This window comes from Sparus aurata, chromosome 9, assembly GCF_900880675.1.
Source record: "Sparus aurata chromosome 9, fSpaAur1.1, whole genome shotgun sequence".
Taxonomy (NCBI): domain Eukaryota; kingdom Metazoa; phylum Chordata; class Actinopteri; order Spariformes; family Sparidae; genus Sparus; species Sparus aurata.
In genome coordinates this window covers 4171073-4183736 of record NC_044195.1, presented here as the reverse complement: position 1 = coordinate 4183736, position 12664 = coordinate 4171073, and the positions used below count along the sequence as shown (strand labels likewise).

The 12664-nt window shown below is 43.5% G+C and overlaps 1 protein-coding gene across 4 annotated transcripts in view; it reads right to left on the bottom strand.

Moving 5' to 3' along the window:
- kdm6a (lysine (K)-specific demethylase 6A) overlaps positions 1-12664 on the bottom strand; it is a 102402-nt gene that overhangs the window by 18067 nt on the left and 71671 nt on the right. For 3 of the 4 annotated variants that reach the window (XM_030428330.1, XM_030428331.1, XM_030428332.1), the window contains one exon: positions 6932-7025. In XM_030428330.1, coding sequence (XP_030284190.1) covers positions 6932-7025 — 94 coding nt within the window. Of the gene's footprint in view, positions 1-986; positions 1041-6931; positions 7026-12664 lie in introns of those variants that run through there. The other variant, XM_030428334.1, reaches the window with a different exon arrangement.

The window sequence follows — 12664 nt, the reverse complement described above, 5'->3', positions numbered from 1 at the left end:
AGATATAGATAGATCAGTGTTTCCTCTCCCGCCACTCCTAAATCCTAGCCGTCACTCCTTCAAATTTCTTCTTTTTTTTTCGTTTTAATGGTTGCAAATACACCACCGCCGCATCATCCACCTTCACAGCAGAGTCCTGCACTGGGTCGGGTGTCGTGAGTGCTGAGGTAAACTAGATAACTATCTTGGCGTAGACCCCCCCCAAGAACGTACTGGTGCCATTGACGTTAATTACTCGCTAGAGCGCGGCCTTGGAAGTGACATCACGTCAAGCACCCAGGCACCAGGTCGGAGAGTCAGAGGAGTGTCACCTTGAAAATAGGGCAACGACTCACTGGAGAAAAGGTAGACTTATCAGCTTAAGAAAACTTATAATAGATTTATTTATACTTATAATAGATAATAGACAGCTATGGTTACGTAACATATCGGTAGCTTAATTAATTGGGACCGGTGCCAACTCAACTCAGTGTTGCTAACGTGAGTAAACTAATTGATAGCATTAAGCGAATATATAAACGCCATGATGTAACTGCTGACTGCATTTTCAGATGAGCTGACTCAAATGATGATGGTTAGGTAAAAAATTGTGTTCACACTTGTAATCAGATGTGATGTGAGTGTAAATTATCTAACATTAATGTTTTATGTAATCGTATAAGACAAGTAACATTAGACAGGGAGGCGCAGTGGAACAAACTGAAGGAGAGCAGAGTACAGCAGGGGGAGAGCCGAGTGAAGGAACAGGAGAGCAAAGTGATGGTGCAGGAGAGAGAGATGAGAGTACCTAAAGGGAAGCACAGGCTATCAGGCTGGGATCCTACATGGGTTGAAAAAAATAGCCGGTTCCACTCATGGCTCTACCACACTGATAATGGTGAGTGTTGATGAACCTTTTTTTTGCATAATATACATGTAAATATTTCTGTTAAATAAATAAACAATAAAATAAATATAGCCGCAAGTGGCAATCTGCGGGTTCTAACCTCTTTCGCCCTAAACCGGCCACCCTGACCCTCATCCCCCGCAGTCGATGACATCAGCCGCCGTGTTCCTCAAAGATCTCTGCAACACATAGCCATGATAAGCCCCAGATTTCTCCAAATTGGGTTTTCAGCTACATCCTAATGGCATTTATAGCGCCCCCTATTGGTTGAGCTCAACATGCTTTGGTAGGCAGATTACCAGTCCTGTTGCGAACCTACCCACCAAGTTTTGTGATGATAGGACAAAAGGTGTGGGAGTTATGAAAATCATTTATAAGCCTGGCCCATTGCAAAAATACATTGGTCCGTGGCGGTCATGTTTTTTGACCAATCTGGCTCATTTATAATAGAAATGTGTCTTTTTGTCTCCCAAAGCCGTATACCAAATTTGGTGATGATAGAGTCAATCTTTCCAAAGTTCTATTCATTTTACTGTTTTTCACATTATGCTAATTAGCAAAACATCTAGGTAGGCGGAGCTTTATGCTCCAATTGGCTTTTTTGTAGAGCACATTCAGTTGAACTTGTGTGTCAAATTTCAAGTCAATCAGACTTATGGTGTGAGGGGCGTTGCCTTCCCAAAAACGCATTTTCAAGCCTTAGTTACAGCGCCACCATCTGGCTGACTGGGCTCATATTTCAATAAAAGTTGATGCACATCATTTTCAATAATTGGGCCAAGTTTCAAGTTTCTGGCTCATTCCAGCTCACGGGAATTTGAGCTCAAGCGGCAGACAACAAATAATAAATATAGCCGCAAGCGGCAATCTGCGGGTTCTAACCTCTTTCACCCCAAACCGGCCACCTTGACCTTCATCCCCTGCAGGCGATGACATCGGCCGCCATGTTCCTCCAAGATCTGTGCAACACATACCCATGATAAGCCCCAGATTTCTCCAAATTGGGTTTTCAGTGTTGGGTCCCACAGATGAAGTCATTCATTGTGGATTTCAAAATGGACTCTGAACTGAACTCAGTGTCCCAGAATTCCCCATTCTTCACACCTAGGTGCAGAATTCATGTTTGAGCTACTATTGGTCAAGGTGACCAGACCCCCTGCTGATCAGGTAGTCAAAACTCAAGAGCATACATTTTTCTTCCTCTCTCACTCAACTCCCTCTACTCCTTCAACTTCGGATCTTCAAGGGCTCCTCTCCACCGTCCCCCACGGGGCTGCCTGCCTTCAAGATCCCTTCTTCTGGGCCCAACAAGCTGTGGAGAGCTGCAAGCTGCATTGGCAGCAGGCCGCATTGGCAGCAGGCCTAAAGGAACTTCTCCTCACTGCAGCGACACGAGGTCCTGCCAATCTGAGGAGCTGAGGAACACCAAGCAGGTTAGCACCGAGTTGCTATCCTTACAAAGGAAAAGGAGCGACCAGTTTCCTCCTCTGTCGACTTTCATCAAACCTTGCACAGCAAGAACAGCTTGTTCAACACTGGAGCCCCAATTTTCTCCTGCAACCACCGGCACCTTCTCTTCAAAGACTGGTAACGTTGAACTGGGCTTAGATAGGAAATCATAGCACGGCTAAGCACAGGACTTTAAACTCTGGTTGATGTAATGTGTTCAATGTATGTGTTTGTTCAATGTTTTGGTGTTACTGTGACCTCAAGTCAAGTTATTGGTAGTTTGCTTTCCTAGACGGCTAATTCGACATTAGTCGAATTATGCTTCACACAGACTCAGGGTCTCTGCATGCAACTAACCATCTTTTATAACCTGGCACCACGTCACACACACACATATACTCACAGGCACACACATTCCTTGAGGCTAGAGCATATCACACCCACATGTGATATCATTGACCGCCATTGTTTCTTTGTTCTGCCAGGCACACACACATACACTCACACACACAAACACAAACACACACACACTTGTATATAGTACATGTTACTTAGATTGTGTGTTTCTATCTTTGTGTTAAATAAAAGACCTTGAACCTTCTTGCTGTCTATTTAATATTGTACAAGAGTGAATGTTGCCAACCTCTACACTGTCAAGAACTCCAAAATCCTTCAACCATTACTAGCTGTTATGGTAAATTTGGTTGTAGTTATTAAGTTAATCATCAACCAGTGTTATAAACAGTTCAGTACATTTTTATGAGACTGATTTAGTAAAATTGCTATCTTTTCCCTTCTTTAAGGGTGGTGCCCCGAGTTGATCTAATGCAAATTGATCATATTATTTATCATAATTAATAATTATCCCAAATAATCATTAATTATTATTGATAGCCAAATTTAACCTACATCCCCCTTTTATTGTTGCTAAACACACCTTAACTGGGCCTTGTGTAATGCAAGGCCCAACATCAGCTACATGCTAATGGCATTTATAGCGCCCCCTATAGGTTGAGCTCAACATGCTTTGGTGGGCAGATTCCCAGTTACGTTGGGAACATACCCACTAAGTTTTGTGATGATAAGACAAAGGATGTGGGAGTTATGGCCAATGATTTCTATGCCCCACCCATTGCGAAGATACATTGGTCCGTGGCGGCCATGTTTTTTCACCAATCTGGCTCATTTATAATAGAAATCTGTCTTTTCATCCCCCACAGCCGTATACCAAATTTGGTGTTGATGGAGTCAATCTTTCAAAAGTTCTATTCTTTTTACTGTTTTTAACGTTATGCAAATTAGCAAAAAATCTGTAATAGCGGCTTTTGTGGTGCAAGAGGCTTTTTTGTAGAGGACAATCAGGAGGACGTGTATGAAAAACTTCAAGTCAATAGCACTTATGGCTTTGCTGGGAAAGCCTTTCGAAGTTCACACCCTATGTTATAGCGCCCCCATCTGACGGATTGGGATCACATTTTTGGAGCAGCATTTGGACAATATTTATACTCAACGTACCAAGTTTCGTGTCTTTGGGTCCTTCCAGCTCGCCATAAATTAATAAAACGCAAACAATGATGGTTAAGGACGAATAGGCCACGCCCACTTTCACCTATCAACATGGCACTCAAGATATTACTTAATACTCGCCCCTAGAGCATGCATACCCAATTTGGTGAAATTCCGTCCGACGGTCTTTGAGATACGCATGTGTAGCATTTATAGCGCCCTCTATAGGTTGAGCTCAACATGCTTTGATAGGCAGATTCCCAGTACAGTTGTGAACCTACCCGCCAAGTTTTGTGATGATAGGGCAAAGGGCAAATGATAATAAACCGGCACAGTGTATTTCCATTGTCATTTGTTTACGCTGCCACGGCTCCCCGGAGAGCCTGCCCCCGCTGCTGAAAAAAATCCTAGAGGAAACACTGTAGATAGAACAATTCAATAGCCAAGATCTCTTTAAATAAACGAATGTCCTTGGACTCAGGGATGAGCAGGCAAAGGATCAAAGTTTGATATATTATGAGATCAGAATAAATATTCTTAATTGTAGGCTTTGTCATATGAAACACAACAGACCTATACCTTCTATAGTGTAGCAAAAAAACAAAAATCTATTGCTATGCCTTTGTATTTCAGTTCACACAACAAGTAATGCATGGACATAAGTGTTTCAAGAATGTAAGTTAAAGTAAGTCTTAGGGGCCGTCCACACGGGTGAAAACGATCTTTTTTTCTCCGTCTTCCTCGTCATCGTTTTAAGAATATTTGCGTCCACACATCTTCACTGAAAACAAACGAAAACAATGTAGTTCATATTCCAGGCCAATAGGTGGCGCTTGACATTCACCAAAAACGGAGAAGAAGACACGGAGCATGCGCATCAAGCTTGCGCGCTGTAAACAGACAGTAGACGGAGAAACCGAACACAGCAAGAAGAAGATGAAAATGGCTAGTGCAAGGAAACCAGCATCGTTTGTGTGGACCGGTAATGAGGTCGAACTGCTGCTACGACTCACACTCAACTACAAGGAATGTAAGTTGCAAGAAAGGCTCAATATCTTCTGCAGCACAAACACGAGCATGTAGGCCGCCATTGTTGTTGTTGTTATGGGACGTTGCGGGGTGGGGCGATGGCGTCATCGTTTTGGAAATTATGCGGATTCGCCGTCCACATGAAAACGGGAGGGCTGCGTTTTCGGATTCCTCCACCTTGAGACCCGTTTTCAAAGAAGTGCGTTTTCAGAATCCGTATGGACGGTCGGCCAAAACGATGCAATACATGTGCGTTTTCGCAAAACGGCGTTGTCGTCTGGACGGGGCCTTAGTAAGTTAGTAAGTTAGAGTACTGTTTCACATTAAATCAACCGGGCCAAATTCCAGTGCCTGAGTGTGCAGTAACATTATAGAAAGACAGACAGTAAGTTTTCACTCCAAAACTCAGTCCCTGGCTGCATCCAAAATTCCTAGACAACATGCTGTATAATTCACTAAAAGTGTTTTTTTTGTATGTCTGAAACCTTGGTATGAAACTAATAGTATGTGAATTGCATACCATCTATGAGTAAATATTGCAGTATGCATTCTTTGATCCCTATATGAATTTCTATAACCAGCACAGAGCACATTAGCGCGATGCTAACACATAATAGGAATTCCCATTTAAAATTCACATCCTTAACATAAGCGACATATGTGCTTATATATGCATTTACTATATTCTGTAAATTAACTTTTAACAGCGCACCTCACATCGTTAACTCAATCTGTAGCTTCAATACTGAGCTGCAACAGCAAGCTCAAAGGGTCAAAACTCGATAACTCACAATTCCCAATTGGTTGAAATACAGCCCCCACAAGATGACACAATATGTGAAAGCAGAGGACAGCACAGTAGACTATATGTTTGGATGTTTTCCATTATATTTATTCTCATAGCACTTGCTTCAAGAGCAGGAACATCTAAATGTAGCAATTTACTTCAAGAATTATGTTATTTATCACTTTTATGTGCAGAATGGCAGCAATGCTGTGAAACAGAACTGGGAAGAAACAAATCGAAGGTGATTTGCATCGTTATTGGAAATGTGACTCATGGTAAATTGTCTCTAGAAGTTTATGATTTAACTTTTTCCCCATCATTCCCCCGGTTTGAACTGAAATTGCCAGTACTGACTTTAAAAGATCTATTAATCTGAATTGTCTTGACTGCATGTATAACACATTAACATAAACATTTCTCAGAATTTTTAGTTGCATCACTTGTCACTGTGCAACTGGGTCTTTCTTGTGTTGCACGCTGTCTCTGAAAAAAACCTTTCAAAGTTATCTGAAACATCAGTCAGATGAGCCAACCTTACAGCCATGTAGCTCAATGACTAAGCTGTAACCAACAAATCATTCTGTTTGACCTTTCTAGTGTGCCAATGTTACTGCAGCAGGAATTTTTAGATATATTATTTAATTGAAACTGCCAATCATAGACGGATAAGATGGACACAACTGATTCTATGATATGATTGGCCTTTCCTCCTCACTGCCTCTGACCCACATATTCAGCATCAGATTCCTAGTGTTTCTTAGTGTTATATTCAAACACATTTGTCATACACTGATCAACAAATAATTTCACAAAATATGTTTGCAACAGATGTTTTGTCTTACATTTACACTGTATTAGAATCAATTAACTTGAAATGTGTGTAGCAACGCCAACTCGGATATTCTCTCCAATCAATGCAGTTTGACTTGAGTGAAAATACTTGTCTTAATTAACTCTAACCCTCATAAATGCACCCACACAACAACATTTTATATTTGAGTGCACGTGGGTGTCTTCACCCATCAAGGGAAAACAATGTGTGTGTGGTTTGTGTTGCAGCAGCGCAAAGTAGCAGAAAACTACTTTGTGTGATAGAGATATTTTATTCATGTAAATAACGGCCAAAAAAGGGACATCTCAAAAGCACACAACGTAATGCAATCCAATCCAAAAGAGAATAAAGCAGTTCATAATGCAGAATGCCATGACATTATGGGACATTTCAGCAAGTGTAGACTTAACATGTGTAGATAAGAGTATCAAGAAACACTCACCAAGTTGTTGCAGTGTGGTTGCCTTCACCTGCACAGGAAGATTTTCCGTCTGCAACAGACTTTCATACGCCTCTTTCGCCGCTCTGTACTTCTTCTGCAGACAGAATGAGAGGGGGCGGAAAATGAAGACAGAGAGACAGAGAGGTTGTTTAAGCCAGACAGGAGGAAGTGTGTTTTATGGTTCTATCTGGACAGACACAAAGAGTCTTAAGACCTCCTCACACGTAATGACCAGCTAGACGTGCACACGGGGGAGGGTCAGTGTGGAAGAGGAAAGGCCAGAGTCAACACGTCTGGCAGCTTCAAGTGTGTGTGTGTGTGTGTGTGTGTGTGTGTGTGTGTGTGTGTGTGTGCACGTGTCTGTCTGTGCTTAGGTGTACATGCATTTCCACTGCAGTGTGTGCTTTGTATTTTAGGAGACCTGAGCTAAATGGTCTGAGGTGAGCCCAGTATTTGTTTTAACTTGCGACCTTAGTGAACTCGAGTCTGAACACATATGAAGAGGCTGAATGTTCTCTTATCAGCTCAAGCACAGTCTTCTTAAGAGCAACCCGCCTCCATCTCTTCAGACCCTAAAACTCCAAATCTCAGCGATTGAGAGAGTAGATATGCACACACAAACACACACGCTGTCTGGTCCTGGACTCTTCCTGTCTGCTCACAATAAAGACACCTCAGGGTAAACAGTGACACTTGTGGCACATAAATGAGCGAGGCTCTTAGTGGTTCCTTCCTGCTTGGACTAATGGTTGTCATCAAGCCTGGCCCAGGCCAGACAACAAACAGGACATAATATCTGAATAGCTGTTTGATTCATGTGATCAATTAACAGCACTTAACTCAAGAGTCACTGAAGTAAAGAGCTGAAATCTACTAGCACAGAAAATCAGCTTTCAACTGTGTTTTGGGTTTCATGTGGACACTAGAATTTTGACTGAAATGCTGTTTAGCAGCAGACTGTTACTCTCATCAATGTCAAACTTTCCATTAAGTGTAGAATCCAGTGCAACAGTAAATGTAGTAAGTGAAAAGGAGTGGCATGATGTTTCAATAAGGGAAAATGGAAGGAGCAGCAGGCCTGCCGTGTCTGGTATTTCTTCATATTGGGACACTTTGGAGTAGGGGTCTTATGATTTCCATTTAATTCCAATTTTCTTCTCAACACCCACCTACTACTTTAAGGACCACACAGCTAGCTAACCGGTAGCCTGCAGCTTCACGCCCAGACACATATCTCTCTATAAAAGCAGGGAATCTCTGTCTGTGTGTGTGTGTGTTTCTGTTAGTCAAATATCTCTGCGGATCAGGATCACACTGGTTCAGTGGTGTGCATCTAAGCATTTGCTTGGACTGCAATGATACCGTGAATAAATTATTTCATAAATGCTTTACAAATTCCGCCGAGCATTGTCCACCGGAGCCACCACAGTCACGTGCGCACCAGAGCCAATCACTGCAGAGCTCAAACCCACAACATACCTGAAGAAACAAGCGGATTTATACCTGCAGCGGCGCGAGCTGGACCGGGATTTTGCTGGTGGTTAGGTCCCGTTCTGTTCTGTGCATCTAAACTGACTGTTGTGGATTAATGAGATTAAACGAGTCCGGACCGAGTCTGTTCGGATCTGAGGAGATCCGGAGACGCGCGGACAACAAAGTGGAATCAGAATCTGTGGATGTTCGTGTGTAGCTAGCTGCTAGCCGCTAGCTACACGGCCCACATCCCGAGGCGACGGACCGGACGCATCGGCACGTCCAAAACCGGACTTAGGGTAAATAATGTCCGCCACGCTTTTTCGCGAACATTGCCGTCACGTTAGCTTTGTGTCTGGTGCAGGAAGAAACGGTAAAAACTGGCTTTTGTCACGAAAGTGTCCAAGCAGCAAGTTTGGTTGTTGAGGAACAGGAAGTTGTGGGAGGGACCTAGGCGGATGATTGACAGGCCGAACGACGGTCGGTGTATAGACAGCGATATTGAGAGTTGAGAGATTTGTGACATTTAGCGTGTCAGTATAGTTAGTGTGTATAGTTAGTGTGTTATGTAGTGTTTGGTGTAGTGTGTTTAGTGTGTAGTGGAGTCGGTTTTTTGTTAAATGAGTCAGAACAATGAGGAGAAGCTGAATGTGGAGCAGGCAGTGCAGCTCTTCATTCAGCTGGAAGGAGCTCAGGCAGACCTGAGCATTGCCTGCATTTAAATGTAAATAGTTACATATAACTTTGTACATTTTTTAAATGTATGCACAAATTTAGCAAACAACAATTTATATTTGCATTATAAGTAAAAAAAAAAAAATAAAAAATGGTTTGTTAAACATGTTTTCACAGTAAAAAAATCTTACTTTTTCTACTCGGATTTTATGTTTTTTTTTGTGATTTTAGGTCCACTGTGTTCATACAGTATGTCAAAATAAAAAAAATAACTGTACAGTCACACGTGAGGTTGTGCTGAAAATAATGGCACCAAGTAAATAGCTTTTAAGGTGAAATATAATGGCAAAATCAAAAATAGTCAAAAACAGCCAATTATACCCTGGAATATCGAATTTCACAAGAAACCTAAATATCCCTGACGTCCCACCTTCAAACACAGCCTCATTTGGCCATCCATGAAAAAGCTACTTAACCTCCCACTTTTTTTATAGGAATACATTTTTCTTACGGGCACTGCACTAGTCCTGTGTAAATGAAGACTATCAACTGACTGGTACCTGAGGAAACTCTGACAGTGTCTAAGGAGATGCATTTATTTTCTGTTTAGGATATCTGTTAATGATTTGTGTAGGAAGAGGGTTTACTCCTGACTAGTGTTGTAGTACTTGAGTCCGGGTCTTGGACTCGAGACCGGTCTCGAGACCATTTTTTGCTTACTCGGTCTCGTCTCGGTCTCCAAAGCAAAAATAATCGGTCTTGACTCGGTCTCGTCCTTCACTGGAAGGAGGGGGACTCGTAATTTTAAACCGAGACCATAATATCCCATGGTGCTACGCTGCGCAACAACGATTTTGAAAGATATTGATACAATGTTTGCCCAAACGTCACACACGCACACACTGCACACAGCAGTTAACGTTATTCTTTGGAATGGGTTGAACAGTGAACTAGCAAAGATGAGTGAGCAATCGGCGATTATAAAATTTGGATATTTGAACGACAAAACAGTCATATCGGGAAGTTTAAGGAAAAAACACAGTGCCGAGTGTAAATTTTGCCACACTCTGATCACTGAGACGTCTGGGACCACATCAAACTTCAACAGACACATTCAACGGAAACACAACCAGAGGTAAGTTCAGAAGACAATTCTGTGTCATGACAACGGCGGCGCGTCCAGACGCAGCGGCTTAAAGCTCCCTGTTATTTTGCATCTTTTTTGTGTTTTATATGTCATTTTTTTGTTCTTCTGGCACACACATGCCACAGCGGCCCATCTACAGTCGCCAAGACCTGATAAGAATTGGCTTTCAGGCAAAAATAGAAATCACGGGTGCCTTCGCACGGACCCACGGCATCCCACCGGAGATAGCGAGACCGCCGGGCACCCCATGGATTGTTATCGGGTCCAGCAAGCACTGGAGGCGGTGCAGGGAGAGGAGGCAGAAACGAGGATGCCGGGCAGGACTACTAAATCAGCTTAGGAACCAACCACACAGACCTCTGCTACCATCTATCTTCCTCACAAACACAAGATCCCTTGCGAACAAGATAGATGAGCTGCAGTCACAGATCACCTACAACCGCCACATCCGTGACTGTTGTCTTTTGATTGTTAGTGAATCCTGGCTGCGCCTGCATATCCCCAATGCTACCGTGGAAAACATACTTGATCATATTTATTCTAACATCAAGCATGCCTACAGAGCGACCCCCCTCCCCCACCCCGGACAATCAGACCACCTCTCCCTGCTCCTCTTCCCTGCCTACACCCCCCTCAGAAGGCAAACAAAACCAGCCACCCAGACCATCAAAGCCTGGCCTGAAAATGCTCTCAACCAGCTGCAAGACTGCTTTGCCTGCACAGACTGGAGCATTTTCGAAGATCAGGACCTGGACACAAACACTGAGTCTGTCCTCTTCTATGTAGGTGCTGTGTAGATAAAGTCACCGAGGATAGACGCATCCGGATCTTTCCAAACAGAAAGCCCTGGATGACAAAGGAAGTCCAGACTAGGGCTGAACGATATGGACAAAATTTTATATCTCGATATTCATGCCAGATATCTCGATATCGATACGATACGATATGACTACGGGTTCGGTGAAAACCAAGCATTTTTCAGAAAAATAAAGAGATTATTTTAAGCCATATACAAATGGTTGATAGAGAAATCTTTACCAAATAATCACAAACTCACTACAGAGACAAATATATTTGAAGTAACAACAGTAAAGGGAGGGAGAAGATCAAACGAACTATGTGCATTTTTACAAGATGAACGATGACACCCTAATCTGGAGAGAAAGAGTGAGAGTGAAGATCGAGACTCAGCAGCTTCAGGTTATCGCTGGTAAAGTACCAGTGGAATTTAGAAAGACTAAGAAGTCAGAGAATTAACGGATCAAAACAGAGTAGATGGCAGCTATACGGTCTCAAATCCACAGAGCGAGCGGCTGCGGCGTCCGCTCCTGCTGCCCCAGCCAGCTCCCACACACACACACCAGCCTGCCGCCTGCGCAGCCGCTCGGGAGGGCAGAGAGCCGGCGCTGCTGCAGAGGAGCCGTGGACTGCGATGACTCTGAGCAGCAGGAGAATTACAATATAATATATTTCTCGCCTTTCCCCTGATGATCTGAATAAGTCGCTAAATTTGTTGCTCGTCGCTTTTTAGAAATAACGTCGCTAAGAGGGTCTGAAAAGTCGCTAAACTAGCTAGAAAGTCGGCAAGTTGTGTGTGCGTCTCAGTCTCCGTCTCCCTCACTCCTGTCCTCGTATGTTTGTCATTGGTTGGCTTCAGCTGTCGATCCACAGCAAGCATGAAATAAGGTTTGTGGTTGGCTGGCCTTAGTGGTGCATTCAAGGGCAATCGTAAAAAGGATGTTTGTTGTGACTGCCAGAGCTGTACGTGCAGGGCGAGCGGGGTAATCTATATCGTTTATCGTTGCTTTTTCGATATGAATATCTTGAATGTTCATATCTAGATATAAACACGATAACGATATATCGTTCAGCCCTAGTGCAGACCCTGATCAGAGCTCGTAACTCGGCCTTCAGGACGGGAGACAGAGCTCTCTACAGCACTGCCAGAGCTGACCTGAGGAGGGGCAACAAACAGGCCAAGGTCTCCTACAAGAACAAAATAGAAGGATACCTGACGGCCAATAACCCGCGTCAGATGTGGAGGGGCATCCAGCAACCCCCCTCCCACATCCTCCAACAGCAGCAGCACACTGGCAGAGGAGCTAAACAGCTTCTTTGCCCGGTTTGAGTTCACCACCACACACCTGCAGTCACTGCCTCCCCCTGGTTCCAGCACCCCACCTCTCTCTCTCCAGGAGCATGAGGTGAGAAAAAACTTAAGAGCAGTGAACCCCAGAAAAGCTGCTGGTCCTGACGGTATCCCAGGGGCGGTGATTAAAGCATGTGCAGACCAACTGGCAGGGATCCTCACCAAAATCTTCAACCTCTCCCTGACACATGCCACTGTCCCCACGTCTGAAGGCCTCCATCATCGTCCCCATCCCCAAAAAACCTGCCATAGACAGCCTGAATGATTACAGACCTATCGCTCTGACATC